The sequence below is a fragment of the Pogoniulus pusillus genome, chromosome 2 (assembly GCF_015220805.1).
Source record: "Pogoniulus pusillus isolate bPogPus1 chromosome 2, bPogPus1.pri, whole genome shotgun sequence".
NCBI classification, from domain to species: domain Eukaryota; kingdom Metazoa; phylum Chordata; class Aves; order Piciformes; family Lybiidae; genus Pogoniulus; species Pogoniulus pusillus.
In genome coordinates, this window is record NC_087265.1 from 14771079 (window position 1) to 14795781 (window position 24703).

The 24703-nt window shown below is 42.0% G+C and overlaps 1 protein-coding gene across 4 annotated transcripts in view; it reads right to left on the reverse strand.

Moving 5' to 3' along the window:
- Positions 1–24703, reverse strand: part of PDIA5 (protein disulfide isomerase family A member 5) — a 115629-nt gene that overhangs the window by 46732 nt on the left and 44194 nt on the right. For all 4 annotated transcript variants that reach the window (XM_064157099.1, XM_064157090.1, XM_064157093.1 and 1 more), the window contains 4 exons: positions 22560–22627; positions 18012–18103; positions 17836–17907; positions 13234–13370 (listed from right to left, as the gene is read on the reverse strand). In XM_064157099.1, the coding sequence (XP_064013169.1) occupies positions 13234–13370; positions 17836–17907; positions 18012–18103; positions 22560–22627 (369 nt within the window). The remainder of the gene's footprint in view (positions 1–13233; positions 13371–17835; positions 17908–18011; positions 18104–22559; positions 22628–24703) is intronic.

The following is a 24703-nucleotide window of genomic DNA, read 5'->3' on the forward strand; positions in this document are numbered from 1 at the left end:
ATCAATCTTCTCATTTGCACTGCACAGTCAGGCAGATAAAGAGCTTCTTCTTCCAGTGAAGTAACTGTCACATAGTTTAGTTCAGCTGCACATCCAGAACAACAGTGGTAAAAGGTCTCCACATCATCCCTCTGTACACAAGGCACTTCCCTCCAGAATGCCACAGTAGGGCAGAAGACTACACTCGCTCAGCACTTTGTTCTTCTTCCCAGAGTGTGAGAAGAGGCAAAGGCCACCATAGGCAGAGGAAAAGGCCAGGTTTGGACAGAGCAATGCTAACAAGCAAGGGCAAGGAGCATATGGACAAAGCAAAGGTTAACAATCGTACCAAGCAACTGTTTTCCGCAGTAAATATCTGATTTTGTTTATGGATACAGTTCTGCCAAACAGGCTATTTGGCACCACGGCAAAGACTCACAATACAAAGTACAGTTGCTCCAAACATTTTCAGAAGTGAATTAATGCAAACATTCCTGCTGTTAAAGCCAAGTTTTGCCTGCAGAAGAGAGGCAGAAAACCAGTCAAGCAGTTCCAGCTAAGCTCCTGCACATGCTGTCTTAGTGCTGTCCTCAGAACACAAATCTGTTTCTCTGTCATTCACTGTTTGCTTCTTTCAGGTTAATATGGCTATATAAGTAAGCACCTTGGTCACATCCTCTTATTTCAAGACAGCACTGTCTGAGGATCTGAAGTGTACATGACAGGCAAGAGATAAAAGCCAATATTCGGGTGGGTGCAGACAACACATTTCCAACATGAAGAATTCTAGAGATAAATTCAATTGCAAATAAAGATTGCAAAGCATCATTACATTTCTGCTATCAACAGACTGCTTGAGTACTGTTACCATGTACCAGCTATTTATTGTATCGTGTCAGCTCTTCATCCAACTATAGCTGCATACCAGAAGTACCTCTGTTAGCCAGGTGAAAAAGCACATTTCAAGTACAAAGTATGTTTTGCTTTCAGCAAGTGAGTCATTCACAGTCTCATTCACTACTCTGTTCAGGCTATACTCAGAGCAGACTTATAAGCAACTTTGAGAAAAAAGAACCTCAGAAAATTCAGATGCACCTTTGCTCTGCTGGGTATACACCTTTGACTTCCCCATTCCTAATCCCAGAGAAGCAGTGACATTTCAACAGAGCAGACCAGCCAGCCTTTATGTGTGTACTGTTGTTAAGTTTGAATGTACACCTTTATATACAAAACCAAGAGTATGTATGTGGCAATGAGACACAATCCTTGGAGCCAGGGCAAAAATAGACACAAGTTCCAGCCCTCTTATCACCTATGCAACAACACAAACATACTCTCTTCTGTGTGGAGATATTTCTTATGCATCACATAAAAGAGTAGCTCTAAGGTTTGACAGGAGGTGGCTTACACCTCCTTCTTTCACCAGTGTAGGATAGCATGAACTACAACAGCTGCAGATTCCCTTGCATAATTCAGCCATCTGCATTGCAGACATCTGATGGGAAATCATCCACAAATTTGGCAGGGAGAGAGGATGACAAAAGCAGCTGTTTCTCCCTATAATCACAGGTGAATCTGCATCCGTGTTCACTTAACAGTCATAATGGTTCCAGCCATCCAGACCTTCAGGCTTAAATCACCTTATGAAGGATCAGGAGCTCAAGAAATTTTATGCATCCTTCTGTCTATAGGTACTTACTCCCATTAAACTGTCCATTTCCTTCTCACAGGTAGCACTGCCAGTCCAGACACTTAAACATGTTTCAAGGCTGATACTTTCCTATGAGATCAGGAGGAGCACCTGCAATACCTTTAATGTGATACTGAATTAAACTTTCAACAACTTGAAATGTACAGACACACAAATTCAGACATCTCGCCTCACTTTTGTACTTTCAAAGGTAGGTTAGATTTGGCCATGTATCACATGGCTTAGGGACTGGGGATAAGCAAGCAGCTTTATGGCTTTACAAATTAAGAGTCTGTAAAAGAGTCCGAGGAACCAGACACACACAATTTGAAGAAAAATACCTCAGCAGTTTGGATGATTGCAGTCATGCTACATTTATGCAGCTGCAGCCTCATGCCTCAGCTGCGTGGGCTGCACAGTTCATTGCAGTGAGAGGACAGCAGTACAGCATCTCGTCCCCGCCATTAGCACCATCTCACAGCGCAGTCAATTTGTGCGTGCAATGATCTGTGCAAATCCAATCCCAGCACGGGCACAGAGAAGAACGTCCCCACCTGCTTCTAGCAGGTCTTCAGCGCTAATTCAGGGCACTGAACAGCTACAACTGGTCACCTTCACCTCCCCACAACTGGCTGAGGCAGTAGCGACCCCAGCCCAGCCATCGTCTCTCTCGGGAGCTCCCCCTGCAGTTGCTGAAGAGCACACGCCTTCAGGATCGGGGCACTGTGGAAAACAGCAGCACATCGTGGGTCATAGAATCATAGAATCAACCAGGTTGGAAGAGACCTCCAAGATCATCCAGGCCAACCTAGCACCCAGCCCTAACCAATCAACCAGACCATGGCACTAAGTGCCTCATCCAGGCTTTTCTTGAAGACCCCCAGGGACGGTGCCTCCACCACCAACCTGGGCAGCCCATTCCAATGGGAAATCACTCTCTCTGTGAAGAACTTCTTCCTAACATCCAGCCTATACCTACCCTGGCACAACTTGAGACTGTGTCCCCTTGTTCTATTGCTGGTTGCCTGGGAGAAGAGGCCAACCCCCCACCTGGCTACAATGCCCCTTCAGGTAGTTGTAGACAGTAATAAGATCACCCCTGAGCCTCCTCTTCTCCAGGCTAAACAGGCCCAGCTCCCTCAGCCTCTCCTCATAGGATTTGTGCTCCAGGCCCCTCACCAGCTTTGTTGCCCTTCTCTGGACATGTTCCAGCACCTCAACATCTTTCTTGAATTGAGGGGCCCAGAACTGATGGACACCAAGAAACTCGTGATCGGGCGACAGAGCTAGGTTAACATGGCACAAACTCCCTGACAATGCCTGCTCCGTGAGAACGCAGGCTGAGTGAGCCTCACCCCACTTCCCTACTTGATGGCCCTGGCTGTAGAGATGAAAGCATTTAAAGCCCCAGTTCTTGATTGCCCTTTCTATGGTGACATAACTGTTTCTCCTCCCAGCATCACTGAAACTGTTCAGCAGCAGTATGCTAGTTTGAAGCTTGGCAGGTCCTTTGACCTTGTCTCTCTTAATGGCAAAACCTGCTTGCAACAGAATGTCAATGATTTTGTTACCTTTCTCTATTCTTTTCTCAGGATTGGGGTAAGGTTGAGAGGGGTAGGGGGAGGTGTTGGGGTGGTTTGAGACCCCCTCCTGGGGACTCAGGTTTCTGGGAGGGGAGTTGTGCTTCTGTATTATTTATCCTTTGTATATTTCTGTATATAACTGTATATATTGTAAATATCTGCTTGTATATTCTGCTAGCTGTAAATAAATAGCTTCATTTATATTCCCGGAGCCCTTCTGAGTTAGCTGGGGCACATTCAAAAGTGTGGGGGGGCGGGTTACAGCCCAAACCATCACAAGCAGTGGGCTAAAACCAGTTTTAGACAGTTACACAATGAGTTCTGCATCCTTGCCGATTCAGAGCTCCAGCAGAAGGACTACCCTCAGTCAGCAACACACCTCAGCAGGGGAAGTCTCAGCACAGAGCCCAGGGAAACACCAAGTCCTGCAAGCTGCCTCCATGGGACTGAAGAGACGACAGCTCTGATGAACTATATAACACGTTCTTCTGCCTTCATTTCTGGTCATGCTGGAGCACATATTCTTTTGACATAAAAGCCCAAGGGAAAGGGTGAGTGTTCTTCAGGGCTGTCTCAGCCACAAGCTGCTGTCCTTCAGGGATCTCAGATTTATGCATGGAGAGATTTCTGCTCTATCTTGCCCTCAGAGTACACTCGCTCTGCTTTTAGCCTTATAGGGAGGCCTGTCTAAGCCAGGCTCCTGAAATTAGCCTTCAAAAAAATATCCCCCCATCTGCAAAGACAAAAACTTCAGCACATGCTCAGGAAAATGATTTCCAAGCTAATGACTGCCTTTAATAAAACTAAGCCAACAACAAAAACCACATGGTTCCTTACTGCCATTCCTCATCTGGCTTCAGCTTCCAGCTATTGAAGGTTATGCTGCAGGTATACAGCCTCTTACTCAGAAGTACCTGGTGCAACTGGCAGAAAACAGTGTCGGGAGACAATGGTGCCTCCTATCATTCCTCTCGGGTGAGAAAAGAAGTGAAGGAAGGTGGATCAGCTGGCATCAGGAGATATGAATTAACACTTCCTACACTAGCTTGAAGGAGCATGGCTCTGAGTAGGTGTTGAAATTTAATCTTCCTATTGAAATGTGAGCGAGACAACAGCATGGCTGCCTTAAGGTGAAATTTTTGAGAGTTTATGAAAAATACCACCAGAAGGTTTCCTTCTTAATTAAAGTATAATTATTCTTCATCCAAAAAAGATTCCCCCTGCCTTCCTCATTGCCAGATAATCAACAAAACTTCCCCTTGGGCAAGAAAGAGAAAGTTGCATTGCTTCACCTAACATTCTTACCCAACTGTGGAAGACTTCAAGTTTAGCAATGAAAATGCCAGAGAACAGAGGTCAGGTGAAACACATTTCACGTCCAGCACAGGAAACAAATTATTTCCTAGGATGCAATTTGTATAAAACATCAGTAACACAGACACAACACAAAGTGATCTTCTTCAGAAAGCTATGTGCTGAAGCAGTCAAGCTCATGGGACAAAGGACCTGAAAAGAAATGGTGACTTGGCTATTAATGTGAAGACATCTCTAGAAGCATACTGTGCAGAACACACACATTTTGTCCAAAATCAGAGCAAAGTGCTTATCAGCTGAGATGCATCCACTTACACTGGAGAAGCATGCTCACTAGACACAGCCAGGACTTGAGAAGACACACCTTCACCACTGGCACAACACCTCAGTATCAAAGCAATGGTTTCATTTACCAGTAACTCAGGAAGAAAGCATCATTGGCCACCTTGCCATCTGAAAGGGCATAAGGAGCAGGCAAGCAAACAAGCAATCATTCACTGTAGGTTTCTCTGTTCATTATCCACTCTTTAAATAAATTCTCTGTTCTACCTTCCACAAGACAATAAAAATTGAAGCCATAAAGTATTTAAGAAGATAGACTTCATAATGAAAACTCTACTAGTAATGACTCAAGTAGCAGAGATAGAGCAAGGCACTTTCCAATAAAAGCTCTACACCATATATTAAGCTTACCCAAGCAAGGAAATTAATTTATTTCAGAAAAAAATAAAGCTGGTGCTTAATTCTTAAAGCCAGTGCCCACTGTCAACTCATAATTAGCGGCAAGCAAAGAAAACCTATAAAAATAGGTTATGCTTCACTCCTATCAGAACTTGCCACAAGAGCATTAAGGGCTTACACATATGCTGAGGTCAAGCTCGTGGGAGGACTCACCCAATCTGCATGCTCAGATGAGGACTTTCACAGCTAAAATTACAGAAATCCTTTAAAAGACCACTTATAAATTATCTACAACAGATACTCAGAGAAGGGGAGAATGGCTTGAGCCTCCCTTCAACTGTCACCTCACAGCTGCCCCTTGGCAGCCACAGCTGTTCCTTTTGCAATAAGCTCGGTCAGTTGGCAAGGACTTGTTAGGGGAGAGGGAAGGCATTTCCTTACATATCCTATCAACTTTTATTGCACAAACTCGTTATTGGGATTTTTATACTCTCCACGTTTCTATTTATACTAAGCACAACTAAAATCTCATATTGATTTTTATTTTAAAACCTTCAAGAAATATAAACAGCATGGTCATTAAAGGAAAAATCCATGTCAGGTTCTTCATCTTTCTGGCTTGCTGCATTTTCAAGAACTCCTGGTTTAGCCTGTGATTAAATCTCCCCTGAAAGTCATTGCTGTAATTAGTTTAATGAGGCAGGTCATTGCACTGGCAGGTCATTGCACTGAACTGTTTACACTCCCTGAGATTTTTGGTGATATTCAAATGCTGTTATATCAAGCAACATCCTGTAGTAGACTTACATGCTTTTAAATATTGATGAGCCCAGTCCGGGTGCCCCAGGCCTCCTCTCTCTGAAATAAACAGAATTTGTTCATTCCAGTCCAAGCAGATCTGCTGTTTCTAACTAGTTTATACAACAGGAAACAATGGAGAGTGGAGGAATACTGGAGTAGACACTACCACTGAAGTCGCTGGCACTCCTCCTGGGAAAAGAGAGACTACTGAGACCACCCCAGGAGGGCATCAGATAATTGCACAGCTTCTCTTCGAAACACTTGATTTGGCTGGTGCCAAGACTGAGGCCTGAAGGCAGATATTTAGTGATGAAAGAGAATTTTTTCACTTGAACTAACTGATACCACCAATATAGACAAGCAGAAGCTTCTGATGAAGAGTTGCCACTAGATGATGTTAACTAAGTTAAGGGGATTCCTAGCACAGGTCTAACAAGAACACCTTCCCAGATAACTACTGTCAGTCTTTATCCCAGAGGCAGTCCATTTGAAGGTATATGCCAAAAGCTCTCTACAGAATCACAGAATCAACCAGGTTGGAAGAGAACTCAAAGATCATCCAGTCCAGCCTAGCACCCAGCCCTGTCCAATCAACTAAACCATGGCACTAAGTGCCTCATCCAGTCTTTTCTTGAATACCTTCAGGGTTGGCAACTCCACTACCTCCCTGGGCAGCCCATTCCAATGGCAAATCACTCTCTCTGGCAAGAACTTCCTCCTAACATCCAGCCTATGCCTCCCCTGGCACATCTTGAGATTGTGTCCCCTTGTTCTGTTGCTGGTTGCATGGGAGAAGAGGCCACCCCCCACCTGGCTACAATGTCCCTTCAGGTAGTTGTAGACAGCAATGAGGTCACCCCTGAGCCTCCTCTTCTCCAGGCTAAACAGGCCCAGCTCCCTCAGCCTCTCCTCATAGGGCTGCGTTCCAGGCTCCTCACCAGCTTTGTCACCCTTCCCTGGACACTTTCCAGGGGCAGAATAACCTCCCCCATCCTACTGGCCACACTGTTCCTGATACAGGCAGGATGCCATTTGCTCTCTTGGCCACCTGGGCACACTGCTGGCTCATCTTCAGCTACTATCTACCAGTACCCCCAGGTCCCTTTCCTCATGGCTGCTCTTCAGCCACTCTGTCCCCAGCCTGAAGCACTGCTTGGGGTTGCTGTGGCCAAAGTGCAGAACCCTGCACTTGGCCTTGTTAAATCTCATCCCATTGGCCTCTGCCCACCCATCCAGCCTGTCAAGGTCCTTCTGCAAGGCTCTCCTACCCTCCAACAGATCATCACTTGCTCCTAGCTTGGTGTCATCTACAAACATCACCAATAAAGATATTGAATAGGACCGGGCCTGGCCCTGAATCCTGGGGGACACCACTAGTGACAGCTGCCAACTGGATGTGGCACCTTTCACCACCACTCTCCGGGCCTGGCCCTCCAGCCAGTTCTTGACCCATATCAGAGTGAATCTGTTCAAGCCACAAGCTGCCAGCTTTGCCAGGAGCTGCTTCTGGCAGACAGTGTCAAAGGCTTTGCTGAAGTCCATTCCATTCCATATGCCTCTTACCTCCTTTGGTGCAACTGCACAAATTTGTGTTTTAAAAAAATCTTTGAATGTCATAAATTAGTACAGAAAAACTTGAGATTTTATCTATCTATCACAGGCTGCCCATGTTAGCCTTTCTAGCACAGGTCAGCAGCAGTCTGTTTTTTTTCAGGTTGCACAGTAAATTAATTCTTTAGACTTTTCAACTCGTGGCCTCTCTGTTGAGGCTGCCAACAGACCAACCAATTAGGGCTCACTGCAATGGTAGCTTGCTTTCATTAGGAGCTTTCATATGGAACCAGTGGGGGTCTGAAAGAGAGGCTCACTTAGTTGAAGTTGTAAAACCTAGTTTGAGAAAAAACAGATTTGATTTTGTGTGCACATTTTGGGTTTGCTTTACTTTATACTTAAAGTGAGCAATGGATTCCTACATCCTAATCTCACCACATGCAGCAGTAAGAAACAAAACCAAGTCCACTGAAACTAGTGGTGGTGTGCTGGTGGGGAGAAATCCAAGCCTGCTGCTTGGTTAGAAGCTGGACGTCTTCATCTTATACTGGGCTAATTGGTGAGCATTCTTACTAATGAGTCCACAAAGTGGCTTAAAACCTTGTTTTTTAATGCACCGGAGGAGGGAAGGAGTAAAGGTTGTGAAAAGCATTTTTTTTTCAAAGCTAAATTGATAAAACAGCTCCCTGTGCAATTAAAAACCTGCACAGTTGAATAGTTGGCTTTGGAAAGCACTACCTGCTTAATTTATCATGCTGGTTTATAAAGGGAGAGAAAAATATCTAAGGACAGGAACAGAATTGTACATTTCAACAACATATCAAAAGTGTAGTGCATTTTATCATCTCAAGATTTATTTTTGTCCTTCCTGCCTTTACCAGGGAGCAAGAAAAGGTATATTAGGACTGCATCTCCAAATTAATTCCCAAGAACAAATGAAGGAGGGCAAAGTAGCAAAGAATTGCTGCATTTTCCCTGCCTTCCTTCCTTAACAAAATTGTGATGGCTCCAATATCCCACTAAGGGTACTGACATTTTCTTTAAGTCCTGAAACTACAGGTTATATGAAGTCTCTGGAAAACTCCTACGAAGATGGCTAGAAAGAAGACAAGTTTAACATGAATTCAGGCTCAGAATAGAATCATAGAATCAACCAGGTTGGAAGAGACCTCGAAGATCACCCAGTCCAACCTTCAGGTAGAAGAAAGAAATGTTGCAGAAAAAAGCCAACATTTCAGTAGTTTAATCCTTTAAAAAGAAAATGCACACTCACACACAAACAGTACCACCAAAATGTCTTCATACCCTCTGATACCTCCAGCATCACTACTGAACCATGGACTTCACTATGAGGGGAAAAAGCAACCCCAAGCAACCAGAGGTGACTTGCAAATGCACCAGTAATTAGCACTGGAGACAACTAAGATCTGTGCTTGTTGAACGTACATGGGGAGGCTACAGCTCATGGTGGTGTCAGGAGTTCATTCTGCATGACGCTGCATTAATGGGTACAGTTTAAAATGTTAGCAATGTCATCTCTGCTAACAAAACATAATGAAAAGTAGGTCCTATGCATGAAAAGCAGACACTTTTAGAACCCACTTCTGAACTGACTTTAAGTCCTAGACTTTAACACCTTTCAGTAGCATATGAAATGATTATCAGCAGCTTGCTTAGGTTTATTTTGTGCAAGAGATCGAGATCTGCTTTAGAGAAAAGTGATTGGGAAAAAAAACAACATAGAAAGGGATATTTGTAAGGTTTTTATCCCTTTGACAAAACTGAGTCAGAAAGACTGCAACCTGCACTAACTTGTCAAACACTCTGGACAAAATTATTTCCAAAACTGCATTTGACTCAGCAAACAGTTTCATGGGGAAACTGAAATCACAAACAGGGTTTTTTTTTTAATGCTCAAGTGACTCAGGAACATTTTAAGCCCCAGCAAGTTCCTAGGTAACTAAATCATCTAACACTACTTGACTGGCAGTGTAACCCATATTTAGAGACGTTCAGAACCCAGCTGTCATCTCAGAGATCTAAATAAATTGATCAGCTGTAGGCACAGATATCAAGAAGCACATACAGACAGAGTCTTTATTCTCACTGCTAACAGAAAATGATTGTAAGTGGCATAGGTGCCATTATTTACATTACAGTACAGAAATAGCTTTGCTTAGTGCAATAGATCTTCTGTTACCAACTCAGAAAAAAGCCCACTAACAAAAACTGTGCTAGCTTGTACTAGCAAGTATGATCAACCCAAGCAGAAACTCTTTTTTTTTGTTGAGGGAAAAGGTCATTTATTTGTTCTTTTGTATAGCACAACAGACCTCAGTTTGTAAAGTTTGTGGATACGACAGCAACATACATAAAAACCCCTCCAGATGTCTGCGAGGCTTCAGTCTGGATACATCCAGGATAACACTAAGCTCACCACTAGCAACTGCACAATTTCAGCAAAAATGTCTGAATGAAGAACACAACACTGCAGATTCTTACACAAATGGCTGAGGAGGGAGAGTGCCTTCAGACTCCTGGCTGCTTAGGTCACCATTTATCTATGCTAAATATTCAGATTTATTGAACATCCTCTTAAGGGCTTTACCAAGGAGTTTGAGAGGGTTAGAGTGCCTGCTACATGTCCCTAGTGACCTGCAAAATGAAAGCAGGATAAACTCATCCTGCTCAACCACCCTCACCAGCACTTCTCAGGGCTGGCCCTAACAACTTAGAGCAGCACATCTCTTGAATGTTTGTGCTAAACTGTTGCAGAAAAGATAGAAGGTAGCATAACAACAGGTGCAAGTTGCATGCTACAGACCTTCCTGATGTGTTTATGTAACACAGACCTAGAGCTGCTCTAATTGAACTTATTTATGCTAGGCTGCACTTAAAATTTGACACCTTTAATTTAACTAGTAAGTGAAAATTATGTTGAAGAGTTACAATGTGTTCCTCAGGGATGATCATTAATATAGAGGCATGGAGACCAAACTGGCCATGCTCACAGTGTCTACAGTTCAGAGGTGTTGACCAAGCATGTGTTTGTTCCAGCTGTATCTTCAGTATGTGGCAGTGGAGGGTACAAGGGGACTTAAGACTATGCTGGGAAAGTATCACTGAAATAATTCTCCCTCTAATCAAAGAATTTATCATGAACACAAGGCTGACAGCTTGCTAGAAAAACTCCAAGTCACTTGTAAGCTGCATGGTGACAGAGGATTTTAAGTACTTGGTGTTGAAATCTCCCTGCTTATTCTTAGTTACACATAAGTATATTCTGCACTCTGGGCCTATTTTGTGCATCTGTTTCAACAAAGTTTTTTTATTAATGCACAGTTTATAGAAAAAAACAAACAACTTCATCACCCTAAGCTACTAAGGTTAAAAAAAGCAAAATGTCCCTCATTTACATTGCTTCTTTTACTGGAGCAATTTATCTCCTAATATTCATAAGTCATAATATGACTCCATTAGCACATTTAAGAAGTGCTAGCAGAAGATCTTTTAATCATGAAGATAACTGTTTTTGATAGTTGTCTGTTGTTATTTAGTTTCCAAGCCTTACACTCGCTGCTGAGGACATGCAGAAAGGATCATTACAAGCACAGATCTTTTACACATGTACAAGCTGGATTTTGCATGTAGGCATATCATTACCTCCTGAATATGAATAAAATGCCCCGAATATTCAAGTTGCATTTAAAATGATGGTGTTCTGACCAGGAACATTCTTTATCTCAACTCTGAGCAGCTGAAACATGTTATCAGGAGACTGCAACAGCCTGGTTCAGACATTTGATTTACTTCTCAAAAAAGCCTTTGCCAAAGCACTTCTGTACCTTAGCACAGAACGCTCCTTAGTACAAAATATACCTACCTGAAGTGTCCCTCCTCTACAGATAGGTCACACAGTACCTTTACTCCTACAATGTGTTTCAGAACAACTTAAAAAATAACCACTTAAAAACTGATCAGAGCCTCATTCAGATTCAAAACAAACATAAGTTTGACTGTAATTGTGAGTATTCGTCTATTTCTAATCTGGCCACCTAAAAGGAACAGTGTATTGATCTCCCTTCCTCTCTTCCTTCTCCCAAATACACAACTGTGAATTCATTTGTCCATTTACAAACTCAAAATTCCTCAAAGCTTTTAAATACAACTAAATCTCTGTAAATACACAGAAATCTGGGGCTAGAGATGACATTTATCCCAAGCCATTGTGCACAGGGAGGGAAAGGAGGGAAATCCAGCAGTTACATTTCTGTCTGACAGCAGTTGTTCAGCCAAACCAGCACAGCTTCCAAGGAGCATCAGCCCATGTTGTTGCTTTCACACTGGGATGCATGGGAATCTGGGGAAGGAAGGATTTGGGTACTGAAGGATAACTACTGAGCAAAACAGGCTTCATCAGTTCCGCTACTTGTGCTTTGGTTTTCAGACCAGGCATTAATCTCCGGTCCCACTTTCATTAGTACAAATAACCCAGTGAACACAGTGACAGAAAAGCAGTCAGTCACCTGCTTCAGTGCATCAATCCCTAGACATTTCATCAGGTGAAGGAAATTCATTATGGTATGCTTTTCAAACAAGTCTTATGAGCAAGCCTTCAAAAAAAAAAGCATTTTGAAGCTAGCTCCTGTTGGCTTAAAGGGAAGCAGGATTTTAACCTCTGTGCCAAAACTCTCCGCTGTTCAGCTGTGAGCAAACAGCCTGTCTGCAGAGCCCTAACCTTCAAATCTATGCCCATGAAAATGATTATTTCACCCAAGTGCAACTGCCAGTGCAGCAGCAAAAGGAGACAGAAGCTGTGTACCACCCAACATAGCAGGTTTGACCCTGAAATTTGCATTGCAGACAAAGAATTAGTAGAAATAGCTATATAGCTGAAACAAGGTACATCCATAAATGAACAAAGTGGTTAACCTACTTACTCTTCTACCCAACTGTGTACAGCAGGACAATGTGGCTGGAACAGCTTTCTGAAGGCAGCCCACATTTTACTGCTCGAACTAAAACTTCCAAGTTATGAAAAAAAATCAGCCCAATACATTCTCAGCTGAACATAAAGTAGTATCCCTACCAGCTCTCCATTAGTTTTTAAAAGTCCTGGGTACTTTCTGAACTTATATCAAGTTTTGTCATATTTCAGCACGATATATAGTGATTATGACCTCTTACACTAAAACCAAACTGTGACAGAGGAGTGAAAAATGCTCAGAATGACACTTCAGCAGCCATTAACAATGACTCAGGAGCTCAGAGTTCTCAGGTTGAGTTGCACAGTCAAACAGAGCTCTGCTTTTAAAACAAACACAGAAGACAAGCTGAAAATAGAACAGATTCTGGAAAATGTTAAGTCCTTAGACTACTGAAGCATCGTTTACACTCCTCACTTACATTTTGACTCAGCCTACAAAGTGTCACTTCCATAGCACACTGCTGTCCTGAGCTTGAAGCCAGAAACTTCATGAACATTTTGTGCCTTGTGTATTTAATGGTCATCACAAACAAGAAAAGCCTGGATTTAGAGTTCACAGTTTCATGAAACCCCTACAGAAGATCATCACTGGTTTTGTTAGAAACCATTTGAGTCTTAGTGCAGAACAGGGAAAAAACCCAACTCACATGGTGCATGGAACATCACTAGCACAGATGAATGATCTTTTATAAACTTGTCAAAGTCCTCATCAGTCAGGTGATAAACTACGTTGTCTTCATCTGCCCAGGGAGTCTCTGGAGCCTGTGGTTGAGGTGCCTGTGGGCTAAAAGACAAAGACACAGCTTAATACCAGCTCTCTGCTGCTAAGCAGTCATTTTGTGCCTATGTCCATATAAGTATGACACACCAACCCTACTGAGCAGCTTTCAATAATTATGCCCACCCAGAACTCAAAAGCATTGAAACTCAGATAAAACCAGAGGAGAAATGTTTTAACATCCAGCTCATGAGGACAGATCAGCAACTCAAGGGCACAGAGCTAGGAGATAAACAGACTGCTTGATTATTTCATTGTAGAAATCATATGCATTTTGAGTTACTCTTTTAGCCTCAGCAGGATGCTCCCTTTCTCATAGTTTGTTCACAGAAGCCACCATAAATGAAAGAAAAAAGTAGCAAGCACAAGCAGCCACTTTCAAGAAAATATTGACAGAGGAAGAAGGTGCAGTACTGGGACCATGAGCTAGCTACACAGGCCACTTCCCTGGGGATATGTGGTTTTACCCTGAACAACCCTGTGTCCTGGGGAAGCATCATTACATCTTCACTCAGCAGCGAGCTTGTACGACTAATTCAGCAAAGCTACCCAACTGCACACTTAACCTAAAAGAGAATGAACCCAAGTAACTGAACCCAAGCTCCTCAGTGATACAATATAAGGAAATGGCCTCAAATTGGACCAGGGGAGATTTCAGATTGGATATTAAGAAAAAATTCTTCACACAAGAGGTTGTAAAGCACTGGAACAGGCTGCCTAGGGAAGTGATGGAGTCACCATTCTTGGATGTATTGAGATGTGGTGCCATGGGACACAGTTTAGTGGCGACCTGGCAGTGCTGGGTCAGACTTGACGATCTTAAAGGTTTCTTTCAACAACAACAACAAAATTTCTATGATTCCACTGAACTAATTCAGTGCTAAACAATTGTTCTTGGCTTCTATTAATGAACATTTAAAAAGAGTTTGGCAGATGTGAGCTAAACTATGCTAATTAACATTTTATTTATTAAAGCTGTGTTCATATAGTAGACACTCAAACATACTAACGTTCCAAGCCAGACTTTGAAGCTGTTTTATCCTTGCCAGTCGTAGTAACAAGTTCCAAATACTCCCTAAAATTCCTCAAATTCTTTGGCAAAATACAGGTCTCAATGTGACCCCATCTCTGCTGAAAGGAGATTTACTAATTTTGATTAAATTGCATTATCGTGTTAGCTGCCGGGAACAAGGAATGGCAAACGGATGATAACTCATTTATCCTGCCTTGCTCATTTCTAGGCTGAAAGCCTAGTTTGATTTAAAAAAGCAGATTCAGATAGCAAATTCTGTTGATGTAAGCAATGCCTACAATCTAAGAATATTAAGCAATCCATGCAAAACACTGATGCACCTTTGCTGCTGCTGCTTGTACAATAAACGAACCAAGAAACAAACATCAAAGCAGAGACTGAAGTTGCACTTGGCCAAGCAGCTGAGAGAGAAAAAGAGACAGGTCCCTATCCACAAGAATTTACTCTCTTAAGACTTAAACAGTTTGCTTGTTGCTAAGCCTGCAAGGGAGCAATCAACTGCAGGTATTGCAGCAGAGTTAAGGCTTTCCAGAAAACACCTTGACACTTTAATGAACTCAAGACCCGAGCTGAGTAGGCAGAGTGTGATGAACATGGACACAGTGGCTACAAAGCTCTGGGAGAATGCTGTGTTTAGCAGGGTCTGGCATGACCTATTTCAGTAAAGAATTAGTAAAGCAGGGCACAGGATGTTTATTCAAATGGCCCAATTTAAAATGCTGTGCATGTTAATAAGCCTACACAGGAGTTGGTAAGAAGCACCTCAATGCCTGGAGGAAGCAACAAGCAAAATCTAAAACATCATTTAAAACAGACACAAGGCACATCTAACGCCTTAAGACTGAAAATAGAATGACATAAGTCTGGAAGAGTTACCAAGAGCTAATTCAATTAAAGACAGAGAACAAAGTTCTTGATTTAATGGAGTAGTTGGTGCTAAGGAAGGGCCTGAGAGGAGTCCATAAAAACAGCAAGACAAATCAAGGAGCTATTGAAGGCAGCAAGAAACTATCTGGTTTGCCTGCTAGGCTGACACAGCTATGTACCAGATTTGAAAATAACAAAGCAAAAAAGAAAAAAACAAGCAGAAAAAAAGAAAAAGAACTGTGGTATGCACAAGATAGCATCTCTTGTGTTAATAATGCTATGTGTTGGAGTAAGGCTGGATGATGGTTTCTCATGAAAGCATCTGAAACTACGCGAGATAGTAGCCAGTGCCTATTAGGAAGATAAGAGAGGTGAATTATCTGCAAGACTGATGCATTAGCACATTCCAGCATAAAAAAAGAACCACCTTCAAGAAGTAGTAGAAGGAAAGGTGTCAGAACCCTCTAAACTAGCAGCTTTTGTTCTGAGAGGAAGAAACAGGAAAATAATTTAAACAATTCCATCATGCAGTTATATCATGCCCTCCTCCCCAAATTAGCATAGATCAACCACTTTCAGTGGTTTACATTTAAAGGCAAAAAAAAATGGAAAGCAGCAGAAGGAAACAGTTGCTTTCCTGCAGTGTTTCTCTAGTGTCCACAAAAAATAGGTCATTTCATATGACTCAATGTCTGCTAGATCCTGTTTCTAGAATCTATGATGACAGCACACGCACAACAGTATGAAAATGGATTTGCTTTCCTCACCATGGGCTGCCATGCACACGCTGGGACTGCAGTGCCCCTGCTCCGCTGAGCAACGTCTCACATCACAGCGACTTCCTGATACTGTTTGAATATTATACTGAAATATACCCTATACACCCTGCAGTCTTTTAATTACACTCTTTGGCTTTCCTAAAGTCCCTGCCATACCACTGGACTACCTGTACTGCAGATTCCTCAGGGTAATACCTCATATACAGTCTTAATTGCTACATCAATTATTGGCAAAAATTAAGTATGCATAATTTCTTCATGTGGTTTCCTTAAAAGTTGTACTTAAAACAGGGGCAAGAAGGCTACAGCTCACATCTTTTGGGAAACGGATAAGCATGCACCAACAGTAAGAGAGGACAAACAGCAGTCTTCAGCTGTGGACCACTGAAATATCAGCCAAAGCCCACAGTGGCTTGTTAGCAGAGATTATCATTGGAAAGAGCTTGCAGCTGTTCTGCTTTGCCTCCAGACGCTGCGCTCACTTGCTGTCACAGCACTGATATAAAGGCACTGCATATTACAGGGATTATCTGGATATTATGTGGGCAGACAGGGGGAAAAGCCCATCCCAAACATCAAATGTTTCACACGTGGTAGCCAAGAGATAACCACATCCTAGCAATACTGAAAAGAATAATGAAGTGCAGGTGATGAAGTTGTATCTTTGCTCCAAAGCCTGATCACCTCCTCAGCATTGCTGGAGTTGCCATCTTGATCACTCATATGTGAAGGCTGAATAGACTAAATGAGGCTTAAAGACTATGGCTCAATTCCTTTTCTTGGAGCCACTGGGCAGTAATTGCCTGCAATGTCTGTAGCTCCTGAGGCTAACAGGAATGCTGCTGCCACTTCATTCATCGGTTCCCAATGTTGAAGCCTCTAGTCTATCAACGGTGTAGATCCTGGGCTACTTGCAATGATATGCATGTCCCCAGTGCAGCCACACTGGTACAGCGAAACACTTTCATCCTGAGCCAGTTTTGCTAAGCCATATTACCACATTTGCAACTGCCTGTTCCCTCTCATGCATTTGTTTCTGTTTTATTAGTTTCATTTCAAGAACGGCTGCAGCAAACAAGGAAGACTTATGAGATGACATAACATTCAAGAGCTGGGGCTAGCTGCTAACTCCAGAGTACCTCAGCTCTTTCCAGCTGCTCTATCAGCTTCACTGGCAACGTGCTGATTTGAATCAGATGAAGAACAATTATACACACACACACACGCATGTTTTCTGTCTCAGCTGCTAGGCCCAGAGGCTCATTCAGACCCCAAAATATTTATGGCTGTAAATAGCTCTCCTTAGGTTAAATTAAGACACTTTCAATACCACTTCATGAAATGACAGGAAACACAGACTCTGTAAAAACAGCTAACAATCTGGGGTGCCTTAAGCTCCACTTTGTCTCTGCAAGGCACTTTAAAGGCCCCAGCTACAGGCTGAAGAACCAATGAGAACTGTGCACTTGGTATGCGTTTTTAATACAACAACAGAAATTGGTTTTTTTACAAGGTATTATGTTCAGGCTCCCAAGATCACAGGAAATTTAAGGTGGTATTTTTAACTAAGCATTTCTTTTGGCCCACATGCAGTCTCCTGTTACAGGTGAAACACAGAGCACACATGCTAAACCCCAAGCATTAGGCAAGCTTGTTGAGTTGGTCTAGCCCACCTCAGTTGGGTAGCTTTGTTTGTTCTTCTGAGCAGAGGGAATGAGGGAAAAATGGTTGTAAATCCTGTAAATAAGTAAGAATATATAAAAAGTAGAGTACATGAAATTCACTGTCTTACTTTTTCAGCCACTCTCCTATTTCTGCTGCAGTAGCACCGTAATTCTCAAAGTGGAAGAGGAACTTCCCTTTCCTGTTAAGGCAACAAAACAAGGTTTAGTCCTTGCCCTGGAAGATAAGAACATGCAATTATAGCTGCGTGTATGATTTCTGAAGTAGTAGCAAAATATAACTGACTCAAAATAGCAGATTGTAGGATATCCTCGGACGTTGTATTCTTCTTTTATCCTTTCAAATTCAGCAGAGTAAACATTCATCCCTGCAAGAACCTGAAAAAAAAACAAAACAGAGCATAATCATATTGATTCTTAGAATACATCAGGAACATTACAATTGTTTTTTGAAGAGTTAAGTAAAAAGAACTAAGCTCTGGGCAGATTCTGATTTCATTTATATTGCTGTAAAGCAAGGGGATCTCTGTAAAGGCAGAGCTTTTCTGATTTGGGGCAAAGGGGAACAGAACAATATTTGAGCTTAGTCTACAGAAAGCACATACCAATCAGTCTGCCACCTCCTCCTTGCTCTGGAAGCATCTCTGTTTCTTTTCATTCATGCAGTAGCAAAAATACCCAAAGGGAATTCTTTCAATCACACTACTTGTGCTCTTCTTCGCCTATTTGAATTTTAAGCTTCAAGCCTGATTTTTTTTTCTTCTTCTGAAAGTACATGTCTTAGTTTGCATCCAAACACTACAACTAGAAGTTCTGCCCTCACCTCCCTGGTTTCCACTCCAACAATTAATTTACAATCTCAGCTACATCCAGCAGCTCTAACTAAGCACTGGTATTATCCCTGTTCAAAAATGCACTGAGTGGCAAGGGGAAAGCAGCATTACTTTGATGGGAAAGTAAATCATGCCCTATTTCCACAAGCCCAGGAAATACTACAAGGCATTTATACAGTTTAAATATATTAGTTTACCTGACTGGTACGGTGTAATGAGAATTCACCTCACCCTACGGATAACAAAAGGAGTGCAGAAGCACAGCAGCTTTTCAGACTAGCAAGTGAAACAAAAAGCCTCCCCTTCCTGTACTTCTCCCAACCCATTCATCATCTCAAGAGCTTCAGGGCTCCTGCAAGTGATCCTGAGCCCTGTTCAATTGTCTTCCAAAAAGTTTCTAAACTAAAATTTGAAGATGGGACTGATTCTGAGTTCCTTTGAGTCTGAGATTCTCACAGAGGTCATTCTGCTGTAAAACCTTCAGCTGGCAAGTTGCTGAAATACCACTTCATGATTAATTTGGTTTAACGGCATTGACAGCTTAAATCATTTTTGCAGTAGGATTTTAATTCAAACCCCTCTACCTTCTCCCTCCAAACCCAGCATTTTCTCCTTCCAGCTGAAATGCCACAGTGGAATTTAATACCAGGTTCCTGACTGCAGCAAACTGCACAGACCAACTAAATGTGCTCAGAGGCAGCATGAAATAAATCTTAAAGCAGAAAATCTTAATTTGAAGGTCAACCTTTCCTAAGAAGCTGCTGCAAAGTCACAAAAAGATACTTTGTTTTCTCTCCTCTATCCCAAGAATGGATTGAGGAAAGCTTGCTGAGTACAAAACTAGGGTTTATTGTAGCTGGCCCAATCTCTGAATTAAAATTTTCCTTCAAGTTCCACATTCACTTAATTCATATGAGATTACCCAGACAAAAACTCCTCCTTTGTCTTTTTCTCTGTCATCACTTGAGGGTAGGTTAATGCAATAAGATCAAGATGCAGTGGTTGCTTTACAAAGTGAGAACCAAATTTGTTCACCAATTCCCTAAAACACCACTCTTGGTGTCTTGGATCTCACACAGGCCTTGAGCTTTCTGAGGATTTCCCAGGTCTTAAATGGGTGTTCCCAGCCATTCCAGATACTTTGCTACAATTTCACTATGCCCACCCAGGTTCTAGTGATTGATAGGAGTCACTAGCTTGGATTCATTTTGGTGTTCACACGTCACATGAAGCCTAATCAGCAAATGGCAATTACTATGGGATTCAATTTTAATGACAGCAGTAGCAATTTTAGCTGATCTATAATCACAGAATCATGTAATATCAGACTCTCAGGGACCATCAAAATTCACCTACTACCCAAAGACAGGATACTCCCTCTGTATCTAAGATGTTCCTGCCATGTGTTTAGCTAATTTGCTTTTAGCAAATGACTGAATGGCCCTGACTTCAACTGAAGTTCATTACCTCTTGTAATAGCCACAGCACACTCTCTTCACTTCTGCAGTGACATGTGACATATTTCAACATATAACTTCTCTCCTTGAAGCTGCCTATAACCTAACCTAACTCTAAATCATAGCTAGCCATATCTTCTGGGCTCCTGACCATTCCTGTTCTACCGTAACTGCTCCCTTGTTTCAAGGTTTTATTGATGGGATTGCTTCAAAACAGGTACCTCAAACTGCCACCCAAAGCCTTTCCAGAGCCAAGTTTAATGCAGAGATTAAACAAAGGCTTCTTTTATTTAATATCTGAAATAAGTGTAGAAACTTTATGCTTCCGAAGTCATAAAAACCTCAGACAGACAAGCATCAAAGGAAGAAAACACTTATGGATACACTCAGCTGGTCTTTACTGAGTAAAGCATTCTGGCACACTCAAAGTCTATGAGAATCAAGGAAATGACAGTGCTTTGCTGACCACTAGTTTCTCTGTGCACTAGGGCCACAGTGAATCAGTGACTCTCCAAAGCTCAGCCTACCCACAAATGGGAATCTCATGCCAAGGGTAAGATAAGCCATCCTCTTCCCTGTGCACTGTGTAATGGAATTACAAGATCTAAATTGAGTGTAACACTGAAAATTTCACCCTGCCTTCCTTCCAGAACAGTACTGGGACAAGACACAACCGATCCCAAGAGAACACTGCAACCTGGGACAGTTATAATTCAACTTTTCATTTCTGCAACCCATTAAATAAGAATGTTGTACTTCATTTTCTTGCTGTAACACAGTAATAATCACTTTTGAACTTGGCACATCCTGACAGCTAATGGTACGTCAGATTAAAAGGTCAAACCTTCAGCTCATCCAAACCAACCATAACGTTTCCAGCAAAGCCTGATCTGGAGATCAACATCCATCTAAGGTACCCCGTGGATAATTTATGTCGGATACAACACTGTTAACTTTAGAAATGGCAACCAGCATACACATCCCACTCAGGAAACTAATTAGGTCAAATGTAGATGAGCAGACTCGTTTTTTTGTGAAAGATGCAGGTGGCAGTGGCATAACTGGACTTTCCTCTGAACTGATCCTGCACAGAAAGCATTCCTGACATCAGCTACATCCAGTACAGGCACCAACAGTCTCAGACCTGTGCCACAGCGTTGTCACTCAGTTGTGCAGGACTAGGCCAGATCCACAAAAACCAATTCCAAGTGAGGAAAGAAATAATGAAGCCAGAACAGATCTAGAGTTCAACTTATTGAGTCTGACTGTAATAAAACAAGCTGCACACAGACATGGAAGGGATAATTGCAAGAGGGCACAGTGCTCTGCAGAATATTGTCTCTCTGGGACTACCCTCTCTATGTGATTCTTCACATTCCCGATTCCTGCCCACTCCACACCTCACAATGTGTCCACTGTGCAAGACAGGAGCACCGCCCCAAAGGCCACTGTGCTCGCTTCACCAAGGGGAGATGGAATTAGAGTGCTGCCTGGCTAGACAAAAATGCTCTTCAAATATCTTCAAGGGTTGTATTATGTCCTAAATAAATCTGAACAACTCCTACTCATTTCAGCTCTAAGCAAACAAGGAAGTAGAAGAGGCACTTCTGAAAAAACAACTAGTTGGGAGTACATGGGGAAGTCTGATGGCACTCAGTGCTCAGCAGCAGCAATGGCCAGCACTGACCTAGTGATGAACTGCAGCATTTAATCTTTTCACCATCACAAACCACCACTCCTGAGAAAAGTTGTAAATTGGACACTGAGTGATCCAACAGGTAGAAACAGACCAAATCCAGCTAAATCCATGAAACGACAATCCTATTTCTTTGTCACTCATCTATTATTAGTATCATACAATTTATACAAATACCCTGGAGCACATTATAAAACTTTGACTGGAGAAGTGCCTTTGACTTGCTTAGAGATCAATAAGCGTTATTAGAACGAACAGGTAACTACATTATTGTGACTGCTGTTGATTGATTTTATTTTACAGTCAAAACTTGCTTTCATTTCCATCTGGTATGAATGCTAACTTTGTTGACTGTATGCTTAGTGCCTCGCAGTTAACAGAGAAATCACCCTTCAATGACACTGTGATTCTCCATTGAAAAAGCGGATTGAGGCTTTTAAGGGCATCTATCCTCAACTCTGCTATGAAACATCAGACCAAAAAGCTGATCAAACTCATCATAGTAAACATTTATCTCTACTAACATGAGCTCAAAGGGACTATAAAGTCACATATTAGAGGCTAAACCTCAATTCACAGTGTCAGAGCCTGTTTTTCTATGGCAAGAACTACACTGGATCTAAAGGTCAAGTCAGTTAACACCTAATTCTCTAGAGTTTTAAAAAGAAAGAAAAAAAAAACAAGAAAGAGAAACCTGAAGGAATCTGGAACAGTCATTCACTTCCATTTTGTTTCATCTTGCTTAAAAATCTCCCACTTCAATAAATATTTTTGGTTTGAAATACTTAGAAAAAATGTTAAAAAGGTTTTTTTTGTTAACTTCACATAAATCTTATCTTCACACTTACATATTTACCCTTCAGTTCTGTGGCTGCCTGTTGATAAGATGGCATCATTCTCTTACAAACACCACACCCTGATAAAAGAGAAATTGTGTAAGTAGTATGCCAACAACTCTGTTCAGCCTGCTCTATAGGATCTGTGTTCCAAAGCGTATGAAACCATGTGCTTTTAAACATTAAAAGGCATCACAATTCTTTGTTTCACTAAATAAATATGAGATTATTTGTTTCTAAGGATGTTATTTCTTGCTACATACTGCTATTTTTGAATGTTTTTCATTCTATTCATTTTCATACTCATTTCTTATGCCAGTTTTGGAAACAGTAGCACCGACTTATATTCCTCAGGCTCTGTGGTGAGCCCAGAGGAGAATGTAAGATGAAACTCGCATATCAAGTGTCAATGGAAGATGTCATATTGCAAACTCGAACAAAAAGCCATGTGCATTTCTGGTCTTTTAAGGGACAGAGTATTTCAGACAGGTAATTCAGATTCACCCCAGTTTAATAATTCTAATTTAATTTGAGAAGCACTTTCTAAACATGTTAAACACACATCAAAACTTAAACAGTGCTCTATAAATTGAGAGAATATAACTCAGAAAAAGCAATAACCCTTTTAAGATAAAATAATCCTATGTGCTGAAGAAATGATATGGTGAGGAAGAGCAGCACTGTATAGCTGGAGTGTGTTAAGAGCTGTTTGATGTTGCTCTAGAGCGCTAAGCAGATTAGCAGTAAATCACTTTGTAAGCAGCAGGCTTCACCCCTGCCAAACAAAATACATGTATGCACGTGGGAAGGAGCAGGAGTGCAGACAGCATGAAAGAAGGGAAGCTGTGGCCAAGCACTTCAGGCACTTCTTGTGGAAACTCTTGGGTCCTCCACAGGACAGTATGCAACTTGTTTTGCCAGTGAAGAGACAACAGCTTTGAAAATATCTTCCAGAAAGCAGAGACAGATTTTGCAGCCACTGGCCTAGGATCACATCAGCATGGCTGGGAGGAACATCCTTTAATCAGAAGAAAGGGAACTAATTTCTGCAGTCTTTCCACCTTTCATCTCTCCACTCATATTGCCAGTGAGGTTGTTTTAGTGCTGGTCAAAATGATGATTTCTTGGTGTGCACAGACCATTCATTTGAAGCCCACTGAAGTCTTGCATCTTCATTTGAACTACTGGACAGACACCAAAAGATATGAACTGTTAAGATCATCTTCTGGATCCTATATCTCCTCTCTTCAGCAGCCTCAAGCAAAAAACTCCCCCAGCTACTGACCTCACTTCCTCTCCTTCAACCTCTTACCACTCCCTTCTGGAGCACCGGCAAGTACCAGCCTCTCCCATCCAACCATCACCCCTATTGTCCTTCCATTCCTAGTTCTGTTGCTGCCTCAAACTCACCGCTTCCAAACTCACTTCAGTAGGACCTCTCCAGGCCACACATTTCTGGGTTACAGAGTTTAGGATGCTGTCAATCCACACGTATCCCTACACAGGCATAAAAGGGTAACCTCAAAAAACTAATTTGCTTCTGCTGGCTCTTCTTGTATTTTGTCTCAAAAGCAGGGAAGACTTAGCTAAACACATATTGGTCTTTCCACTAGTTAACACCTTCATTTTTCAAGCCAAGTTTTCAGTAACGTTCTAAACAGTTCCTTCTTTGTTCTCACACCCAGATCATATGCTGCAGAGGTCTTCTCTGGCAGAATTAACTACAAATAAATATGAATGCCCAGAAGTATAGCTAATTTTTCATATTTAGTGCTGTCTGACTTTATAACATGGGTCTGAAAGCACACTGATTGGTCTCCAAATGGCAGGTAATATCTTCTAAGGAAAGCATGCCTTTGCTCTGAGCCATTTTACCCAGACCAAGCATTGCTGAAATATTAAAGAAACTACATTTAACTTTGCAGTCACTTTCATCTCCCTCTGCACTGGTACATAATGAAAGAGCCCATTTCCTATCAATCTGCCACAATGAATCTAAGGCCCCTGTTTCTAACAAAGCAGAGAAGTAATGCAGCTGTCTTCCTGTAGCTTCCCAGACAAAGCCTCTGATGTGCTCTCATGCCAAAGACCCCCCAGGTCACTCCTTACTAGTAAAGCTTAATTTCCTTTAGTGACCAGCCTTGATTTGCTGCTCC